This window comes from Hemiscyllium ocellatum, chromosome 42 (genome assembly GCF_020745735.1).
Source record: "Hemiscyllium ocellatum isolate sHemOce1 chromosome 42, sHemOce1.pat.X.cur, whole genome shotgun sequence".
NCBI lineage: Eukaryota > Metazoa > Chordata > Chondrichthyes > Orectolobiformes > Hemiscylliidae > Hemiscyllium > Hemiscyllium ocellatum.
This window is the reverse complement of record NC_083442.1, coordinates 28,562,444-28,585,952: the sequence shown is the minus strand read 5'-3', so window position 1 is coordinate 28,585,952 and position 23,509 is coordinate 28,562,444. Positions and strand designations below refer to the sequence as shown.

General features: G+C 37.6%; 1 protein-coding gene across 2 annotated transcripts in view; it reads right to left on the bottom strand.

Moving 5' to 3' along the window:
- Positions 1-23,509, bottom strand: part of csk (C-terminal Src kinase) — a 140,313-nt gene that overhangs the window by 23,859 nt on the left and 92,945 nt on the right. For both annotated transcript variants that reach the window (XM_060853724.1, XM_060853723.1), the window contains exons 3-6: positions 17,920-18,007; positions 15,365-15,478; positions 14,649-14,761; positions 10,662-10,881 (exon numbers count right to left, since the gene is read on the bottom strand). In XM_060853724.1, the coding sequence (XP_060709707.1) occupies positions 10,662-10,881; positions 14,649-14,761; positions 15,365-15,478; positions 17,920-17,934 (462 nt within the window). In that variant the 5' untranslated portion in view covers positions 17,935-18,007. The remainder of the gene's footprint in view (positions 1-10,661; positions 10,882-14,648; positions 14,762-15,364; positions 15,479-17,919; positions 18,008-23,509) is intronic.

Genomic DNA, 23,509 nt, shown 5'->3' with positions numbered 1-23,509 from the left:
GTAAATAGGCAAAGTCTTTTCCCTGGGGTCAGGGAGTGCAGAACTAGACGGCATAGGTTTAGGGTGAGAGGGGAAAGATATAAAAGAGACCCAAGGAGCAACGTTTTCACGCAGAGGGTGTTACAGTTATGGAATGAGTTGCCAGAGGATGTGGTGGAGGCTGGTATATGAATAGGAAGAGTTTGGAAGGATATGGGCCGGGTGCTGGCAGGTAGAACTACATGAGGTTGGGATATCTGGTCGGCATGGACGGGTTGGACCGAAGGGTGTGTTTCCATCCTGTACACCTCTATGACTCTATGGCTCTCCTGTTCCTTGGACGCTGCCTGACCGACTGTGCTTTTGCAGCACCACAATATTTGACTGAGATACTTTTGAGTTCACTGTGCTCACATATCTGCAAAATATCACAGAAATAGGATTCATGGCCATTTCATTCCCTATCAATTTTTTACTCCCTAAATATACATTCAAATGTTTTTCTCAGTCATACCAGACAGAGCAATTAAGTCTTATTGAACCAAGATGCTGAAATGCATGCTCAAAGTCTTTTATTGGAAGTACATTACTTTTTGCACTGGAAATAACACTAAGATTGAAGCGACCTCATTTGATGATACATAAACACATTCCTGAACCATTCCCTTAGTGCAAATACAGCATTCCTATTTAGAAACGAGTCAGTTGATATTCAAGATGGCGAAAACGGAATTCGATTTAAACATCCCCTTTCGTTGCAAATACTGTTCACGTACATCTCCAAATGACATTTGAGACATGGATCACCAAGTAAAGCACTACATTTCTCAAAGAACACTGCAACATAAGAAGAACAAGCACTGAGCTTCACATCCAGACAAAACTCAGCTCCAGCCAACCGAGAAAGGCATCAAATGAAGACCAATTGACAATGATTACTAGAAAAATAAAATCATTCATGGGATGATAGGCCAACATTTATTGCTCATCCCTAATTGCCCTGGAACTGGATGACTCACTTGGGTACTTCAGGTGTTTAACAGTCAAACATATTGTTGAGAAACTGGAGAAACATGCACCAGACCAAGTAAAAATGGCAAAATGTCTTCCCATAAGATAGTTAGTGAAGCAGCTGGGATTTTACAACAATCGATACTGGTTATATGATCACCATTAAACTAGCTATTATTTTAATTTCATTGAATTCAAATTTCACTGTCTGCCATGGTGAGATTCAAAATGTCCCCAGAACAACTGCTCAGGATTTTGGATTATAATCCAATGACATTACGACTAAGGCACCACCTCCTATCTAAATGGAGTGAAGATAAGTAATTCAACAGCAAGCAAGTTTCAAAACCGTATCTGCAAGGATACAAGGACTGTACCACGTACAATGCTGTTAAGCAAAGACTGAAAGCAGTCAAATACTGCAAAACCTTGAAATTGTGTCCTTTTACCTAGTGTTAACAGCAGATTGCCTGCTATAAGCCCGGGATAACCTGTTTACCAGTTTATGAATGTATCTACACTTTAAGGCAGCTTGAACTAGTTAGTTTCTCAAGAGCAATTAAGGATGGGCAACAAATATTCGCTTTGCTAGTAAACCCACATTCCATAAAAGAAAAACATGGGTTGTTTCTTTTGTCAATTGCATTCTGAAATAGCAAAAGATAAGCCGATATAGTTAAAAAAATTATTGCACTCTAAAGAACACAAAGCAACTTGCATTCCTTCAAACAAACCAAACTGGTACTCGGGCACACCACAAGAAAGGAAATATTATGCTATCATTTGTTTTTCCAAGTTCATTCACAGGATGAGGGCGTCACTGACTAGGCAGCATTTATTGTCCATTTTGAACTGCCCAGACGAGTAACAGATGTAGGACTGAGTCTTCCATCTAAGGCATCAACAATAGTCTTGTGGTCATCATTAGACTCTTAATTCCAAATTTTTCTTGAATTCAAGTTCCACCATCTGTGATAAAGAGATCCAAAACCAACTCTCCAGATTGTTACCTAGTTCTCCAGATGAACAGTACGGTGATAATACCACCAGACCTTCGCCTTCCTTCTGCTCCTTTCTTTGGCATACTACCTGACCCCCAGCCTAATTTTTAATTGTCTAACTCATTTTCACCACCATGTCTTGTGCCTCACTTTCTTTCTGATTCAGTGCATATGCAATGCTTGGATGTTCTCCTCCATATGCTCATTTTGAGCAACATTTTCCAAGTGCACATGTACGTCAATTTGTAGCCTTAGTTTAGTGAGGCAATTTGAAAAGAGTTACAAATGAACTTGTATTCAAAAGTCAAAGTTGATATACCTGCAGCTATAGCTTGCTCAAATTCTGTGCAATTTATAAAATTACTTATAGTGAAGCTATCATGCTCCAAATGAGCATTATGACATTCTTTCTCTCGTCCCTCTATTCAAATGAGTCACAACATAAATTTAACAATTTTTTTAAACAAGTCACAATATGGCAAATTGTTTGTTCCAACTACACTAAAGAAACCCTGCTTGATAGACCTTTTCGCTCCTGGTGAAATAAAACAATTCTCAATTTATTATAAAACAAAACCCACTGAATGAAGATGCAGAATTCATTATCATTTATAATGCATAAATATAATTTCATTTTTCCTCTTTAAACGATCCAAAACATACACTAACTTCAACTGATCAGAAAAAAATGTTTCTCTTTATGGCCAAAGGTAGATATTTTCTAAGGCAAAAATGATAAGGTCCAGAACGATCTGTAGTCTAGTGAAGTCTGTGGTTTTGGTAGACACAGCTTGCTCAGGAAACAACATTGGAGAAGTTTTTTCAGTCACTCTTTTCCAGAAGAACCATCAGGCAACACATCAAATTAACCACAATGATGTTTCAGAAACATGTGACAAGCTGGGCAGCTTTTACTTCAAAAGTTTGTCCCAACTAACTGTAAAGTGTCTTCAAGTCTACAAGCATCCTTCAAACAGGACAGCCATAAAATGAGGTGGTAAAACAGTCAGTGGTTTTTCCCAAAGGAAGTTGAAGAACCAATGAGCAGCAACTATCAAGTCACATGAGTTCCAAGGGTGGAAAAAACTGCAATGTCTTTTCATTGAACCTGAAGAAAATAATGGCATCTCCCCAATCCTTCAAACTCAAGTACTCAAAATATTTAGCTTATGCAGGGGTTAAACAATAGTGTCAATTGAGAAATCTAATGCAGAAGGTTCACAATTTAACTCTCTATGGCCTATAATGCACATGCCCATGAACTGGTAAAATTCACTATCTCCTCAGCATCTGTGCACTTATAGCAAATTGTTACACATGTCAGATGCAGCTAACCAGAGGATGCAGAAACTAGTGCACATCAAAGCTAATTAACTTGAAAGAGGAGATTAAAGTGAATCATCTTGGTGGTATCAATTTTCTCTGCAGAGAAAGCAGACCTTAGTTATTGATATCCTCAAAGGACTGTTGCATTTGAATTTCTTTCGTGCTTCAATACCAAGAAATCAATTTGTCATGTTTGCGCCAAAAAAACAAGAATACAAAAAGTCTTTATTCATGGTTCTCAGACTATGCACAAAGAATATTATAGCAAGGTTATTCAAACTATTAGCTCTGAAAATTGCTGTTATGTCACTGGCAAAGTGCAAAAGCAAACACGACAGCCTCACGTATGGTGCGGAGACAGTGACTTAGAGACAAACTCCTCGTGCTGCACTTAAACTTGTTCCTGTGTCTGACAATGAGAGAATAGCTGCAAGTATTCTCAAAATATTCTGTTCATAAGCCATTTTAAAACCAAGGTGCCACTACATCCAAGAAATCAGAGAATAAGCAATAGTCAGCATCCTCTGGCAGTTTGCCCTCAAAAGTCAAAAATACCTCACTTCAGGTCAAGCACAGCAAGAGGCCAGGGATGACTGAAGCTTCATGTTCAGGTATAAAGCCACCGATTTTTCAAGTTCTAGACTTTTCTGGATTTGGTAATAACATTAAAAATCGCACCACGAAAGAGGACTTGGTTGGAGGTTCAAGGCCCTCCTGTCAGGGAGGCTGAAAAGGTAGTTCAGTAGTGCATAGCTAAAGTACTCTGGTTGCAACCACTGGCAGAAAAGTGTGGCGCTGGAAAAGCACAGGTGGTCAGGCAGCATCCGAGGAGCTCTTTCAGGCAACACTGGGTACCAAGGTATTATAAATTCTTAAGTTCCACAGAAGTTTTTCTTTATGGTGAATAGGCACCTCAACATGTGTGACAGAGCATACCAACTTCATAAAAGCATGACAACAAGAGCTATGATTTTGCTGCCAAGAAGGGAGTGTAAAGCCAAGGTTTCCCGAATTAGATATTTACATTACTGGATGAAAACTTTGTTCTTTTCAGAAGTGTCCGTACTCAAACTGTCAGCATCTTCATTTGACCATTCTCCCAGTAAGGTTACCAACCTGAGAAATTAAGAGCTTTCCATTTATTTTAAACTTGCTATTCAGCCTATAAAGTCTTAGCTTCAAAGGGAATCTTAACTTTTAATCTTCTTAAAGACGTTTATCATATTGTTACGTCATAACTAATTCCCAAGAAGAAAAAAAATTAAATGCAATCTGTAAAGTCAAAGATAACAATTGCTCATGCAAGAAAAGTACTGTGGAATAGCAATAGTCAGATCCCTCCAAGAAGGCTAATTGCTACTGGCCTTGTGATACTAATCCATAACCCATCACAGGTTTCTTTCCATGTTATTTAATGGAGCCCTGAGCTCATAAAAAGTACATCACAGCCTGTAGACCACCAACACTTAAAGACTAATCTGAACATTGACTGAACCATGGCTTGCATGAGTCAAAAATGTTGTTCATTGGTGCTTTCAGTACAGCCATACAACTTTAAAGGTGCAGTTGCTTTTTTTTTAAATACACACTTCAGATTCAGTTATGAAATGGAGCACTATTACACAAGGATATGCAATGCAATGCCCCTTAAATGTTTTATACTTTTAAAGCATTGGTTCGGCATTTAACTAAATGCTGTCCTTTGAACTCACCTGACTAATATCACAATAAAAACCCCAACTTATCAAATAAAAAGCACTAGCATTCAACTACAGTTTCACCAAGAAAAACATTCTTATTATTTCCTCTAAATGGACAGGCAGCATTCTGACTTGGTGTAAATATATATACACATCTGTTCTGCATTAATAATGAAACTATAGCTTCTTTTAAAAAAAATTCATTCATTGACGGAATAGAAATAATTCATTTTAATACAACTGTAACTAATATTTTCACAGAAGACAAAAACTTGAGTTTTCCACAAAAATGACAGTACTCCAGATACTGGAAAATCAGAAACAAGACGCTGGAAATACTCAAGTCTCACAGCATTTGTATTAGGGAAAAAAAGACAATTACATTTCACACTGTATCATTGTAGAATTGGTGACAGTGGGAGGGGAAGGATCCTACTGCCTTCCTATCACTCTACCAGGGACCTATTGGAGGAAAGGTTCATGGACTGACTTCATACTGTGCTGTCAATTATGCACTTTCAAAGGCTCAAGACCAGACATCTGGAAGAATGAGCTAGCTGCATCCCATAATGCTCTTCTCCATCCACTCTCCCATCATTGCTCACCTCTAGCCTTGGCTCGTCATGATCCAAGGTCTTGGGTGGTTATATTACTGGCAGCAGCAATTACCTCCCTGGTGGCACCTCAAATCAGAGAAGACCTACCAGCTTCTGATTAGTTGGCATCTCTAGGTGAGTAGGCCCTCAGCCAGTGGGAACACGTGATCCTGAGGAAAGCCTATTAGAATCGCAGGTCCTTTAAAGGTCAAATCAGAACATATTTTCTAATTAACCTGTTCAGAGATGTAATTACACACCTGTAGGGCATGGGGAACTTGAATCCAGGCCTCCTACTTCAGCAGTAGCTTCAATGCCATTGGACCACAAAAACCCCAAAAGTCAAGCAGAAGGTATTTTCGCCTCTACCTTTTCACTTGTTATTGCACACTTCCGGAGCAGGTATGACTTGAATGTGGACCTCCCCTGGTCCAGAGATAGGGGCACTACCACTGTGCCACAAAAACTCCCCTATAAAAGCAGCTAGGAAAGCTCCAGAGTTGATTAAGAGCAAGTGATGTTCAATGAACTTTTATAACAGGCTGGGGATTTAGGAGTTTTTCTGGGGCAGAGATAGCAACTCTGCTTCTGAGACAGAAATCCTGGGTTCAAGTCCCACCTGAACAGACCGATTTAAAAAAAAGTTCAGAATCTTAACTGCTTGAATAGATTGATTAAAATATACAACAGCTGTTAGGCCCTGTCATGGTGTAGCAGTTGTGTCCTTACCTCTGTGCCAGGAAGATTGGGTTCAAGAACCATCTGCTCCAAACACGTGTCATAACATGTCTGAACAGGTTGGTTTTACAGAAAACCAGGATTCCTCCCTGGGGAAGTTACCTTCTGACAGGGAAAGGTAGAAACTGGTGGTTGTGCTGAACCATTGATTAACATTCTTGCAAATCTCCAAGTCTTTCATTGCTGATTTCAACATGTGAATACCAGTCTGTTAAACAAGATCCATCATTGCCAGCATGTAACGTGGCAGGCCTTCCCCAATGAATGTGACATGGTTCTTGCCAACTTTCCAGCAAGCAGACCTCCACTTGTCCTTTAGCAGACCACTTCTGGAGCATATTTGAGTCAGAATCCGAATACCTTCCGTTCTTTGATACTTTAAACTAGTTCAAGTGCGGTCATTTCAAGCCACTCTCATGCTACACTATTTGAAATCCTACATTTAAAGCTGATGCATTTTAACAGTCTGCAAGCAGATTTCAACTTATCAGTACAAGGAATCATCGCAAAACTTCCTTTCACTGCACATAGATGTACCCATCTTTGACTATTTTTAAATCACTAACAGTTGTACTTTTCTTTGCAAAACAAGTGAAAGGTACATAGACTAGATACAATCAAATTAGTTACCTTGTATGCCAAGAGATACATTTGAAAATTTCAGTGCCCAAATGAGTTATTCCAGATTTCTGCTGGTATAATGCTGTGCCATTTTAAAACACTTTCCCATCACCAGCAGATTTCTCATCAGAATTCTTGAAGCTCTAGTGACAAAATGTTTGTTACACGATTCTTTTAAATGGAGGAAATACAGGAGGGAAAGAGCAGTAGTGTGCTCTTGCATAGCCAATTATTGAGGAAGTGACACTGGGAGGTAAATTATCTGGTTGCTCTTTCAGCCTGAGTGATGTCCCTTCTGTCAGTTCCTCAAAGAAAGCAACAGGGAAATATTTTACTAAGTGAATAGCTACATTTTTTTCTCTGACAAAGCTAGTTCTTTGGCTTCATTCAGTAAAATGACCCAATCTACAGAAAGTATTCTCTCCTCTACCCCCCCCCCCACCCACCAAGAAAAAAAAGAACTGCCTGTTTTCAAGTCATCATCAAGTCTGCATTTGGTCAGTTTTTTTTTAAAGATGTAAGAAACAATTATTCAAAAAAGGCTCTCACAATACATTTAATCAGAAAAATTGTAGCCAATTACTTGCTAGTGAATCAGATATGAGAGCCCGTGATTTTACAAACAGCACAAACTATACAGTATGTGACAGAAGTCGGTGTTTAAAATGAAATATAAGCTAGAGCTGGGCTTGGCCACATATCCAAATATCCTTCTGCATAGAATAAATAAAACAGCTAATAGAACTGGTAAATTGATTTATCATTAATCTAGTGACAAGTACATTTGAGTTAAACTGGCATTTACAATCCTTTATTTCTTCCATTTAACCCCAAGCAGAATTCTGAACAGTTTGGGTAGGAAACTTGAAGTACTTACATCCAACATGCCAAAACTATTAGAAAAAAGCATTTGTGTAGCTTTCACAAATTACAACGCAACTGACACTTCATACACTAGCACACTAGATCAACACTAATAGCTCCAACAAACATTGGTTAGAACTACAAAGCAACTAAAAAGAACACACTGGACTAAGACTCGATGTAACATTGCTCACAGCTGCCATGACTGTATCAGCCGGAGAAAAGCAGCTGGCAGCCTTCAATGATTTTGTTTAATGTACTAGATCCCAAAATGACATCAAGCTACATCTGTATAATGTACCATTTCTCTTGTTTTTTTGGAGGGTCTGACTTAAATGACAACACTCTTACTAGACCTTTTGTAAAAAAAAATACACAAAATTATTTCAAAACACACTGCAGCTTTGGGACTGCAGGCAACTACAAGGAAAATATAATAGCATTCCTCTATATTTGTTCAACCTCCTTCTGACAAAGGAACTACCAAGTGGCAAAGCAATTTTCACCAGGGCTAGACCAATCCACTTATTGCCTTAAATTGAACCATTTGGATAAATTCTATAAAAAGGTACGTAGAAAATCCTTAAATAGCGTTCTTCCAGCTTTGTACAGAAGCTGCCAGCACTCTGAGCTAGAGATACCCATGACAAGAAAACAATTGCCGAGTGACTGGTTTACATTAAGTTGTTGTATCCGACCAAATTTTTTCAAAAGTCTTCAAGAGCCTAAGCTATTTATTTAGAAGACAGAAACTCAAGAACAAACAAACAAAGCAGAACTTCCCTTTCATGGCAACAGCTATGATGATTTGAATTTCAACAATACTTTCCCAAAACGAAAATTAATGTAGCTTTAAATAAAAATAGCGTGTGCAGCATCAGTGCACTATCAGTAAAACAAGACCCCATCGATATTTACAAAATGAGACTGAATTATCTTGAGCCAAGATGACAAATGATGATGAAATACGACTGCACCGGGTGTAGCTTTCCAACTACAGCACTCAAACCCATCAAATTGGGACAGGAAGGTCTGGAAGCTCAATCAATCTTTCCTTTTGTTTGGGACAGAATGACTATACTTATTCTGTCCCAGTTTGTCTTGGTCTTAGGAAACAGAAGGCAGCCTCAAAGTGAGATTTTCTCTACCAGCAGAACATGCTTCCAAGAGCTACGGCTAAGTAATCCTGGCCCTTGTAAAAAGAAAAGTCTTACTGACTTTCAGTCAAGTTATTTATTCATTCATTCATTTTATGGGACATGGATACCACTGGCAGCTAGTGGTGGTGAACTGCCTTTGAGAATAATCGTAATCTGTACGGTGAAGTTATGTTAGCCATGTTACTAGAGAGCGAGTCTCAGGATTCTGATCCAATAGAAAGAAGGGATGAAAAACTTCCAAGTCAAGACAGCACAAAACTTGACTTTGTTTTGGGGTGCTGAGAGGGGAATAAAAGAACGCATACACTTGTAAGAGGTGCTTTTTTAATTCATTGTCAGGGTAGAACCATCTTTTCTACCTGAAAATAGCCTTTGTAAAAAAGAAAATTGCCTGAAAATAAAATCTGTACTTCAAACCAAAGGTATGATCAATGGCATTGTAGATCATTCAAATGTTTGAGAGATGGCAGAACTTCCTGTTAAAACTTTTTGAAACTGAAGTGTAATATAATGACAAGCCTTTTATCATGACAGTAAAACATTGTTTATTTTTCTTGATATTATTTCTAATGATCAGCCAGTTTCATGTTAAGTGAATCCAACTGGAAATGATTTGGGAGCTAAGGTGTTGAATTGACACATGCAGATCTGGAGCTAGACTCTACTTCTGTGATAGGCAACCCACAACAAGCAGTAATTCTATAGGGACATTCAAAAAAAGAGTTTTATGCAGAACAGAATTTACAACCGAGTGAAAAGAGTCAATTTTGGGAGAAACCTTTGAAATAGGAACATGCATTTGGATGAATGGCTATTAGGTTGTATTTGAATGCAGATGTGTAGATAAGAAAATTACCCCAACTTCGAAAAAACAATGCATTTTAGGAGATATTCTTAATTTGAAATTGCTAAATAAAACTAGGTGGGTAGAAAGCTTTCAGGAATGTTAAATATTATTTTCACGCAAAGATTAAAACAAATTGAAGCATTAATTAATCCACTGACACAGTGCACTGCTTATGATATTATCGTAAAAAATATTACCTGCTATCTACAGCACACTTGGGAGACACAAATCAAATAATCCTTAAATTCAACAAGCTGATTCAACTTAAAAATTACATTCACAGATACAGAGCTCATCAATTTGACAAGCAGAATGAAGTCCTGATTGGTTCACACAAACAAAATAACCAGACAATTTTTTTAAAATGCTGCTCATTATTTAGATTCCATATAGCTGCCAATATGGGGACTTGGGGAAACATTATAGATAACAGAAGCAACTTTTTAGGCACAAAGCATATTTAAATCTAACAGTGCGAGGAAAATTGGAAGCCCATTGCTTAAGTGATGAATTTGCTTGGTGGTCTGAAACAGTTTGTATATAACCAGAACAATGCTTCAAAAGAGTTAGGAAAAAAAAGATTATATGCAAGAGAAACTCGCTGCATTACCTCTGTTCTTCTAATCCGACCATAACAGACTCAAATTTTGATTCTATAATAATGGTTAAATAACAAATATTACAGATACATTTTATAAACTGCCCCTGTAATCCAATGACAATCCACTGAGGCGAGACTGAAATTATGTTATTCTCAAAGCAATCTAGGCCGAGAGCAAGGTGTTTAAAACAAACTTTAAAATTAAGATCAAACTGACCTCTACTAATTGCATCAAATTATCAAAGTAGGCTTCTTCATCGATGCTAAGTTTGCTGGAAGAATAAATGATTCTGTAATGTTCCACCTTCCCACTACAGCTCACACACAGTGTGTAGTCCCCAGGATAGTTGGTACTTTCCCGTACCAAATATAAACCATCTTCAGGAGGATACAGTAGCCTTTCTGCTTGCTCACGAGTAATTTTTCCATGAAACCAGCTGCAACAAATAACAGCATAAATCAGAAAGCAATACGAAAATAAAGCAGACAGTGCACAAAATCAGAATATTTTCATTGCAGGGTATTCCCAACCATATGTACTTCATCACAAACTATCTGGACAGAGGGTGAGGATGAAACCACATCACCCTTCCTTGATTTTATCCTCAAGCGCTCAAGTTACAAAGTCACCAAATGATCTGTTTAATGTACCGTTTTACATGCTCATTCCTTTCCTAGTTTATCCATACAATCCCTTGATGCAACAACTCAATACTTGTGTTGCTGTATCAACCCTGGAGGGGTCAAGCCATAACTATTCTATTTTGCCATACACAACCTGGCTCCAAACGATCAGATAGATTATTTCTCCAATTATTAACTTGCTGTAATTTAAACAGTTTCAGTTTATTAAGCTCATGTGCTGTTGTCTTATAATTTCTGAGCAGCAAAATATAGGGTGACTGATATTTTATAACAAATTGTTACCCTAGTTTTGTAGTCTGTTATAAAGATAGTCAAGACACAAAAATCCACAATTACATTTTCTAGAAATTCAAGGATGATTTATCAAATAACATACTTCTTTTTCACATCCACTATATTGCCCCTTAAAACTTATCATAGAATCCTTACGGTACAGATAGAGGCCATTTGGCCCATCGAGTCTGCACCTACCCTCCAAATAGCATCCGAACCCTGCCACACCTTATCCCTGTAACCCTGCATTTATCATTAAACATCTTTAACTCTGCAATCCTTGCAAACTAATACTCCCACCCAATAAACCTCTCCAAGGACCCTTAATAAATAGCAATTTGCCAAATTGATGCCAGCATTCTCATGGACTCCATATTTAAATCACGACAACCATGCTTGCAATGACCCTAAAAATCCCTAACCAGAGTCTCATACTGCACTCTTTTGGACTATGACTTTCTTCAATCCTGTGCTGTCTTTGGAACAACCAGCAATGCTCCTCAACTTCCTCTTCTATGTATCACATTTGCCTTGCTAACAGGAGCCAGAGGACAGATCATTGGTTTTTCCAACTATTTCTCGAAGTTCAAACACCATCTTTCAAATTCTGGTTCCCTACCTTTTCTCATTCACTAGCTAACATTCTCAGTAACATTATCTCACGAGTGTAAATTCCAGATATCGACTGACAAGATCCAGATAAAGCTCTTGATGATCTAGCATGATGTTTCTATTAAATTGTGTTGTCAAACTCCTTTCCCAGCTTCCAGGACTGGATGAGCCACAATTCAATCAAATATTTGGGGAAATAAAAGCCATGTTTTTTAGCCACTGCCTCAAACTCCTCAGCCTTACCTATGGTTCAATAGTCCTCTCTGACAATTATTCCAGACTAAAAAAAGCTGCTTAACTGAACCACAGTCAATACTCATGTGACTCTACATTCTCCTCATCACAAAAGCACCTGGTTCCTACTCATAACAATTGCTACCTCCTCTTACCTCAGTTAACAGAGCATTTGGCTAATCTAGTATTCATCTGGGCAGTCAAAGTTTGCAAGGGACAAATCTCTATACCAACTAAGGCACCTAGCATCAAATGAAATATCAGGAGACACTTGGCATGATAAGAACAAATGAATATTTAAAAGGGATACATTCCTTTGTAAATGATCCTCAAGGGCCTATAACTGCCAACAGCCGTTTGAAACCTATACTCAGAATATTTCATTTGATACATTTTGTGGCACCAGTTTCAAAAGAACAGTTTCCTCCATATTATTTGACATATTCAATTCTTTAGTACACATTGGCAGACAGTGAGAAAGGAAATAATTATTTGCATTGGCAAATGAAATAATAACTGAAGTTCAGCTGCTGTCAAAATCGAAATTTGCAAAAGGGTAACGTCATTAAAAATGCACAGAATTACTGCCAGCAATGGGCACATGCCAAATACAAATTTCTTTTGTGACCCTGATTAGGAACATTGCACTGTTTTCAACTTTAATGTCTTTCGCAAAGGGAGGAAGGAATGTAACTTTAAAATTAGGTAAGGTTTGTTCCCTCATTAAGGAATATGTATAAGGAATTTCCCTTTCCTGGAAGTCTCAGTACAGTAAGCCCTATTTAATACTGATATGGGATCTATATATTTTAAAATAAAGGCTTTGTGTTTCAAAAAACACTGACCAATTATTCCTCTCCAAATGAAAGAAACTCATGCGTTTATATCACTTCGTTCTCAAATTATTTACTAGAACAAGAGAGTTGATGGAAGATCTTTGGATAAGATATCATATTATAAGAGAGCATGTGGATTGGGTATTTTATCCATTATAAACTGGCACAAGACAAGCAAAAGATATCATGTTTCCCCCTTCAAAATGTAGTTTGTTCTAGGCAAATGCCAGAAAAATCAATTGCAACATCTCGCTCAAAACAGCTATTACAACAGAAAGAATCTGGCCCTGCAGCCTAGTAATTAGTTTTATGGTATACTTATCAGCTTAATGGTTCAATTTGGTCTCTTAAAAGCTGGCTGAATGAAAACAATAGCAACCCTTTCACAAAATCAATTCTGACTGTCCTTCTGACAAGAGGAGAATAATAGATGGATGACCAGGGCAACATTGTCAATACTCAGTTGAACCACTCATTTAACAAATTTTCCCAAGATTATCTCAAACCTTCTTTCCCCTTGAGATTTCTTCCACAATCTGGCTGGGTAGTGAATCAATTTTCTTTTATCCCAAAGAAAGATTAAATGACCATTAAGGGGTGAATCTGAACTATAACCTTAAAAGCACTCTACATCATGCTACATTAAATCTTCATCATGCTGAGAAAATGTCTGCAAATAAATAATAATCAATAAGAGAACAATCACAGCATTTAAAAGACATCTGGATGGGTATATGAATAGGTAGGGTTTAGAGGGATATGGGCCAAGTGCTGGCAAATGGGATTACATCAGATTAGGATATCTGGTCAGCATGGATGAGTTGGACAGAAGGGTCCGTTTCCATGCTGTACATCTCTATGACTTGTGTAATGAAAAGCTGTTATAACAGCTACTTATTTTTCTAGTACTCAGTGATTGCACTCACTTCCATTCGAATTAATAGGCTGATAACTTAGAATTGCAATTTCTGCACGTGAATCACAGGAACAGTCGAGGCAGCCAAACAATCATTGGCGGAAAAGCTGCAGTAGTCCGTCAGCAAACACAAAGCTGAAGATAAGGAAGATCAACTGCCTTGATATAGATTGCATCTTGGTCGCTCTCCAGCACCAAGCAAATTAGTCTTATTGTCAGTCCTACTGCACCATCAATCTGCATCAATATTAAGCTACTTCATATGCAAGATTTAGCAGCATAAGGTTGGAGGGCAGAATAGAAGACAGATATTCATGCTGCAGTGCATATCAAGAAATTGGTACACACTTCAACTGTTTTATACCTAGACAAAATCCATACAAATTTCTACTGCTGTGTCCAAATAATGTATTTTAAAAACAAAATACCGAAATCAAGACCAACATAACAACTGAATACGACAGCTCTGGCATAATCAATTAATGGAGCGCACTTGAATTAATCAGGCCACAGGAAGTCCCCAAATTAAAATCTTATCTTTCAGTACTTCCTGTAACATTTGGTGAGAATTCTTCCTTGTTTCTTTGTTCCAAATTTTGGAGGCCTATAATAGTAACAGTAACTGTCATTTGCACATAGACTTGTGTTTTCTATGGTCTGTGGCTATTACACCAAAGCACATACTTACGGCATAAGGCTAAGCTTTGCACCAGATTTGACTCCTTCTCTTTTCTGGACATAGTTTGCAGGAATGATACCTTCTTTACCAATTTTGCTCTTTGCTTTGTACCAGTTTGGATCCTAAAAAATGGCAAAGCAGAATTAAAAGGTAAAGCAACTAAGAGGAGCACAGTGACAAACACAAAGTGAATACCAAGTGTAATTTTTACAAAGTGCATACTACTGCTTGCTCATTCCTTAAAGCCTTGCATCACAAAATTTTTTGCATTAAGAATTAAAAATCAAACTTGCATATAATAAAACAATGTGGTTGCTGACATAAATCAGCTTAGGATCTAATGAAGCAGTAATAGTGCAGCAGTTTGTTTTTGAGCATTAGGTGGTCACGATTTCTTCTTATGTTTGGAGAAAAGAAAATGGATATGACTACTGCATGTGAGCCAAGTAGTTAGAAATGGTTTTGGATGGTAAATCATGTATGACACAATTAGCTGCTCCTCAGATCTTTCCTGCACCTCTTCTATGGTGGTGGTTCATGAAGGACAATGTGCACAACGTAGTTAATAAAGCAGACATTTTATTTACATTACTTAATTTATTAAATCATGTAATATTGCAAAGTGAGAGCACACTTCCTATGACAAAAATATTTAAGTGGTTGAACAAATCTTGTAGAATGTCACTTCATGCTGTTTCTACGTGGACTTAAACAAATATTATTACCTTAGTGACTGAAATAATGGTGAGAACATCTCCTTTGTTAAAGGGAAGGTCTTGTTCTGCACTTCCGCTGAAGTTGTATTTGGCTATACATTCTGTGCCGGATGCCCATATTGTCTGCAAAGGAAAAGGACATTTATCACAACAAATTAGGATTTTAATGTTTCAAATTTCTTTACGAAATACATAAATAAATCTGCTTTAAAGGTTGTTTTGAAAAATATTATATAGTAAACATAGATATTATGATGAAATTGCTTTTTCTTGCTATTATTAATTTGTAAGATCTCAAATCTTGAATTTCCATAATAGTTATGACAACGGTTAATGATTTTGTCACACCAATTTGAAAATGTAACTTGTCATTATAATTTTGCAACTAGACATGTCCCACTCATATTTTCAGGAGGGCATGTAAATTAATGACAAGTTCATGGATATGTTTCAGTAGATGTGTTACAAATTAAACACCATCTGTTTTGAACTCTGAGCTTTTGAACAGAAGTCAAAATCAATTTGATTGTTCTACTTTAATTCAGTGAAGCCTGAAATATTCATTCAAACAGCTGGCTCAAAAATTGCCACATGCTGATTGGACATTCAGCAATTATTCTATATAACTTGCCCTTTAACAAAATCAAAATTTAAGCTCCAAATGCGTACTCAATGTTTCCTAAAATGGCTGAATCATTGTAATGTTGACACAGCGTGATGTGTTCAATCTTTGTATATGAACTGATTCAGGAATGAAGACAGTAACTACTGGAGTAGGAAGTCGAATAGCAAAATAACATACAAAAAGAATAGACAATACAATATAAATTGCTAAAATAGGATAGTAAAATAGCCACACTGAACCACATTCAACCTATTTTCCAAGAAATGCTACAGGCCTTTATGATTTTGTTACACAGATGCCTTTCAATATTCTCATATTCAAATTATTAAGTGTCAGTTAGCTGGACAACTTGTTTATGATGCAGAGTGATGTCAATAGCGTGGATTCAATTCTCATACCAACTGAGGTCCTTCTCAACCTCACTTGAGGTGTGGTGACCCTCCATCACACCACCAATAGCTGCCTCTCTAATGACAGAGTAACACCATGGCCCTCTAGAAATATGGCAACTTTACTTATTCAAATTACGATGTAAAGAGCTACACTGTTGCAATAGCGGCATGTAAATCAAGGCAGCTTGTTGTTAACTACATTAGAGACACTTCCCTATACACCTCAGAAACCTGGACAAAGAATACACAAGGAAATAGGACATGTTTGTCTTTGGTGTAACTTAATTTTCCCACTACATTCTATGTACAATGACTTATTCAAGCCATCACTATTGTGCCACTATTTAACACATGATTTGTTCAAACTTGGAGACAGACAAAAAGATAAAAACAGCTGAATGAAAAGTGAGCACTGATCAGGCTTGTCCTTCTTTCCTGGAATTTTCTCCCTCTGCTTTAATACATATTTTTTTCCCCTGCATATTTCCATCAACTTCAGTTACTTCCTTTACTTCGCCTCCCAATGTACTTTTATACATAGGAGCAACTTAAGACAAAAATATTTTCAGTTTCCAAGACACATTTTTCAGATAATATAAAGTCCAAACTACTAGAGACCATGTAAAACAGATCGAACTGTGGAAGCCATCAATGGACATGCACAGACAAAGGTTCCTGTACTAGATGTTAACAGCAAAACATTGCAAAGACAAATTTCTGTGACACAGTACTTCATGGGATGGTTATGCACGAGCAAATTTTGTATGAACTGGAAATATTGAGTTTAAAGCTGCCTCGCTTTATGAATGCGACCACTGAGGGAAAGAATTACAATTTTCAATTGGGAGTAAGATAATTTAACAGTTGCATCAGATCAAAATATGCTATAGAAAATCGATTTATAAAAAATGTCTTTGGAAAACTCCAACATCCACGTTCTATAACATGGTTTTTTAAATTCTGTGTTTTTCATTGCACCACACCAAATCCAAATGAAAACACTAGACCTTTAAATTGGTGAAGTTAAGAGAGAGAAAAAGGAGAGGGCAGGTAGATAGATTCAAGAACATAAAGCAAAAGCTAATATTGTCATTTTACCCACCTCATTTTGCCTTAACAGTGTAAAATGGCTACACTTAAGGAAAACATTCCACATGTTCTAACACCTGCACACATGCCATTTTACAACTAATTTGGTTGCATTTTTGGTTATATTATTTATGCATTATACCACTCTCCACAAATGTAACCCCATACTGAAAATACCAGAAGTTATTAACCTGCAATGTACAAAAACATTTTTATGGTCTGTCACAAGCATTTACATTAGCTCTAATTCAGCAATACTAATATTCCTTCAAGTGACCCTGACTACACATATGGTTATCAAAAAACAAATGGCCAAAAGACAGCTTGAATCTCATCAAATACAAACAGATTTATATTGAGTTTCTTCTCCATCTTTGTGCAATACTCTGATGTTTCACATTTCAACTAAAAAATGAAGTGTAGTGAGTCCATTTAACCAGGAAGGAAGGTTCATCTACCTGTGGCTGTGACATGTTGCACGGCTGTAATTGGTGATGTGGGTGGGAAGCCTCACAACGGTTCAATGGTTGCTTGGTACCATCAGACCTGTCAAGACATAACACAAAACAACAATACTGAGACCAAATTTCAAACAAATTGGAATGAATGAATAATCAGTTGGCCATGCAGAACTTAAGTACTGCTGAAAAAGACATATTTTGCCCATTATTTTCAACCTGTACACATCAGGACAATTTGCTAGGACATCAATGTGAAGGGGAACAACATGTTCCTATTGTTTAAGCAGAGTTTGTAGATTGGCTACAAGTGGGCTGTAATAGGTAGATGGGTTGCCAAGGGGAGCGCACCAGTAATAATGACCAACAGTTGTCAAGCTGTGTTTAAATTTAAAGCAGAAAATGTGTTGCTGGAAAAGTGCAGCAGGTCAGGCAGCATCCACAGAGCAGGAGAATCGATGTTTCTGGCATGAGCCCTTCTTCATTCCTGAAGAAGGGCTCATGTCCGAAATGTCGATTCTCCTGCTCTTTAGATGCTGCCTGACCTGCTGCGCTTTTCCAGCAACACATTTTCAGCTCTGATCTTCAGCATCTGCAGTCCTCAGTTTCTCCTTTAAATTTGAAGCAGGCAGGTTGACTTTCAGCACAAGACATGACCAAGGGCTGAACTTTGGTACTAGAAGGTGATAGAAGAACTACCTGCACTTTGTAAATAGGACCTGAGCAACCATGGAAACCTGATGCACCAGCGTACAAGGCTATCTTACGAGATAATGGCTCCCTTGATCAGATAATCCCTTGCTGCATATTGGGCCAACGTCTGCTACTTTTGCTCTTAAAAAGTACTTAGAATACCTTAGATTAACCTGGAAGAGCACCTCAAAAGGTTTGAGTAACAGATGAAGCCCACTGTTTATTGCCACTGCTAGGCAGCAGCAATGCATTTGGTACAACAGCATGACTTAATCAAGCTCAAATGACACCCTGCCTATCATACGAATGGTAAAACAGCATATGAATTTTGGTGCAAAAACAACGAAAAGGTGTTTAGGCTGTGCATCTCTCAGACTAGTGGATCATACCAAACAGTATTTCCCTTCAATGTATGCTACATGAAAGATATAGACCATAGCGAATGTGCTTGCAAAATTGCAAACAGGTATCAGATATAATTCTGAGATTGGGTAACATTTGTTAAATAATCCCAAGGGTGCCAAGAAATAGGTTGGCAACCAATTTAAGGCAGTTGGATTTGCAGTGTGGACAACTTGCAGGCAGAACTAACATGTTCATAAACTGTACCTGTTTCAATAGAACAAAATAGGCAATAATCATTTACGATTGATAAGATTCCTCATGGCAATACCTTGCCCAGAGTCAACCTGCTTAAATTTAAACAAAGATTGGCAGGTAACAGAGTTATTGCAACCCAACTACTAAAATCATCTTAGCAGTGATTCCAACAAAGTCCATTTGTTAACCACTGAGCACTCTCCCGTCACACTGTATAAACATGCTGCTCCACTTCATGTTAGTATTCTTGCAAATTGTCAAGATGAGTCAAAACCAAAAATCTTGGACAAAATCTCTTTGCTCAAATTGGAACAGTTTGAGCCAGCACATTCTATAACACAAAGTTGAAATGCAGCCAGTGTTGTTTGGAATCTAACCTTTGCAACCCTTTGAGGCCAGAACAATATTTGGCATAAATTTTAGTCCATCATGTTACTCCATTTTTAAAGTCATATTCTAAAACAAAGAACTGTGGATTTCTTGAGATTTGAAACAAAAAAGGTGGTGGAGAAACACAGCCGGTCTGGCAGCATGCGTAAAAGACAAAAACAGAGATCTCTTCACCGATGCTGCCAGACTGTTGAGTTTCTCCAGTGCTCTGCACCTCATTGTTTGCCTTTCAGTCATGGCTCAGTAACAACACACTTGTGTCTAAATCACGATGTTTCTAGTTTAAGTCCAATTCCACATCAATAAAGGAGTTCTTCACAGCTGGATATATAATGTTTTGGATTAGAAATTAAACCCAGGTCCCAACCTTCTGCTGAGGTGGATGTAACAGATCTCAGAACATTAATTTCAAGGAAGGAATTGATTAGTTATCTCCATTGCCCTAAATAATATTTATCCATCAACCATCCCAAAAAAAAGGATACCTCAACAAAACCTCACGGTCCTCTTTGGGACCTATCTGCAATATGGCTGCCTGATTTCCTGGACTACAGCAGTGACTGCAACTCAAAAATATCAAAAAAAGTGCCTTGATACAGCTGGCAGTTGTGAAAAGCACTAGCTTCTCCTTTTAAAAAAAAATCAGTCCTAGATTACCAGACCACACAGTGAATATATTTTTGGAGGCTTCATCAAATAACTAACAATCTCTTGAAGCCTTCTCCCAGTCAAGTTAACTCTCATCTTCAATTTTTTTTAAAGAAAAGTCGTGAAATAAAATTTTAATAAAGATTACATCTCCCTGCTGTATGCAACATAGGAGTATTTACAGAAAATTAAACTAGAATTCCTTGAGGATGCAGGATAATCTTTATGAGTCTTCAGCCTTAGGCCCACTAACCCAATTGTGTGTAAATAATGTTCAAAGTTTTCATCTTGGAAGAGTGCCAGTATGTGAATCCAGAAATTGAATCACAAACTTTGAGGAAACAATTCTGTCTGACAAAGCACCTTGGTCTACTGACACCCTAAACAAACCATGTAATGAATCCAAAGGAAAAGAAAGACTCAATTAAAACAAGCTGGTTGAATACAGGCTTAGACAGTAAATACTCAAAATTACTTTTGGATATATAGCATACAGAAACAAAAATTCGGTCCACCACCTCATTCCAAAAATATGCTTTAATTCCACCTTTTCTGTTGTTCCTGAGTCAGTCAGCATAATTCCATTGTTTTTGCAGTCTTTTAACATCCATTAAAATCCTCACTCCGAGGTTATGGTACGGAAGGATTTCCTATGGATCAGTTTCAATTCTCTGCTCAATGCTTTATGCAACAAAAGAGCACTATCCAGACAATTTACACTACACTGGTTCTGTGGAACACTACAGGTCAATCCCATTCCCCTGCTTTAATTCCCTAACCCTGCAAGCTTAGTGGAGGGCCCAATACATCTCCTTTTGACATCAAGTGTCTCTACATCTACCAGGTTTGGATGTAGACAGAAGCACCCAGGACAATACCACTCACTTTGTAATAAACTTCTCCTTTACATCTCCTGCCTCCCTTGGTCAAGATCTGAAACTGTCGGTCTTGTATTAGTAGCTATTGTGAAGAATCTATCAATCGCTCTGTCTAACTTAGTGAAATCTAACACAATCTTGCACACCTTTATCAAATCTCCCTGCAATCCCCTTTGCTCCTAACATTGTAGATAAAATCTCTCAGCCTTCGAACTGTTAGAATAAATTTCCTCTGGTTCGTCTCAAGAATTCTCGCAACTACATTATTCGATTCAGTGACTCCCTGCAGTAACAGATTCTACATTCTCTTCACTTTCTGGGTGAAGTTACTTCTAAATTCTCTCGTCAATCTCTTTGACATTCTAGTATTGATGACTTCTCTTTGCATAAGTGAAATCAGAGCATAGAAAATTTAAAAAAAAACAACCAGAAGAGGTGTTAATATCAGCACTTGCTTAGTTCGGATGACAGGAAAGCAGCATCCAAATGTCAATTCTTGAATTAACATCATGGATATCAGTTCCCTTATACTGGCTGCACAAACACTGATGAACTTGACATTTTACATCAATTAGCTTTCTCACAGTAGTTGTCCAGATTGTGAAACCCAATTAAGTTGTTTTTCTTAACTCCTTTATTACCTATACAAGAGCAATTATGACATCACTAACCAATAATGCTGGCACTTGAACCAGCTTGAAGCCTATGTTCAGTGCAAGATTTGCAATGTTCTGTAAAATCTGGGCCATCCATTCTGATCTTACTGAAACTTCACCACATTTGCATTAGACAATGTGTATAATCCATTACTATTCACTCCTACACAGTATTTTTAAAAGTATCTAGTGAGATTGATTGTGTCACGTCCTCAACAAAATAGAAAACAGCTTTAACATTTTCAAACAAAATTTGGAAAACAAGCATTCCACCCCCCGCCCAGTACCAAAGTCTGGAACAAATGAAAACATTATTGATCCATCAAATAAAATCAATTTCTTGAGTTATATTTCATTTGTGGAGATTTTAACTCGAATTCAGAAATGTGAGTAGTCATAATGACATTTTCACGAGCCAAACTAGCAAACCCAAAAGTAGATTTCACCGAAACAAGTTTAAAAAAAATAAAAATTCATTTAAGATACAAGAATATGCAGTCTTACAACACATTTTTCTGGTCTCCGTTATTATTGTGACCATGTGGAATGGAAAAGCAATTATTGTAGACTGCAAATTATAAATCTCTCAATTTAAATTACTGACACTCTAAAGGGAATCCCTGAATTCAGGTGAGTTTGATACAATGGTTTTGGTCCTCAGAATTAAATAGTAGACAAACAGACTTTCATTTTTGAGGTCCACATGAGAACTTAGCAGCAAAGGGTATATCTGCACTGCACCAGTGTCGACTCAGCTTGAACCCGGTACAGACCGGCAAGGGATTAAGATCAATTTCTGACATCAGATTAGTTATTATACTCCAAATACACTACTTAATTAGACAGGAAGCACATTTTGTTTTTCCATTGTTGTGTCTTAGATGTTTTATAAATATAGCTTCTTCTTGCTCATACAGGAGTTGTGAACTAAAAGACCTTAAAATCTGGAACAATTTTCTTGAGGAAGCCACCATACTACCGCAAACATAGCATCTTTTGACTACTAAAATATCCGGGGGCGGGGGGGGGGGGGGGGGGGGGGGGGGGGGGAGAGTCACTGCAAGATAAAATGAAAGGCTGAATTGCCTCCCTTATTAGATGAATGCAGAAATGTTGCCCCACAGCAAAGTGGGGAGTGATAGAGAGAGAAAAAAAACGGAGTTCTCCAGTAAATATCCTTAACTCCTAATGTAATGACAACAAATTTTCTTACAAAATATAGATTAAAAAAAACTAAAGACACTAAATAAGTTCAACATCTTAAAATAAAATATACTAACCCAAGAGATTCAGCTCCAGTTATTTAGGTTTCACGCCCAACTGGAGCTGATATATTGAGGTCGGTTGTTTGATGCACTTACATTTATTCACTGGAATTATAATGCAAAGTATCCAGGAGTAATGTCTTGGAAAATTGAAATCATCATTCTGTCAGAATCTATTACATAATTAGCTTTGCCCGTGCATGGCTTAAGACATGCAGAACAATCCTCATTTCTGTCTCTCTCAGAGTAAGATACAGAGTGGAGGAGGAAAATCCAGCACTTCATAATTCCTGCCTTGAATCTATTTTGTTGCTGCAGCCAGGCTTAGAGGACACTTTAAGGAACACATTTGCACACTGTTCCCTAAGAGCACATTTCCAAACTGCTCCAGCATGAGAAAAATATTCCATTGCCAAACAGTGCTTGATCACCACGTGCTGCAGAAAACCTAGTTAACCAT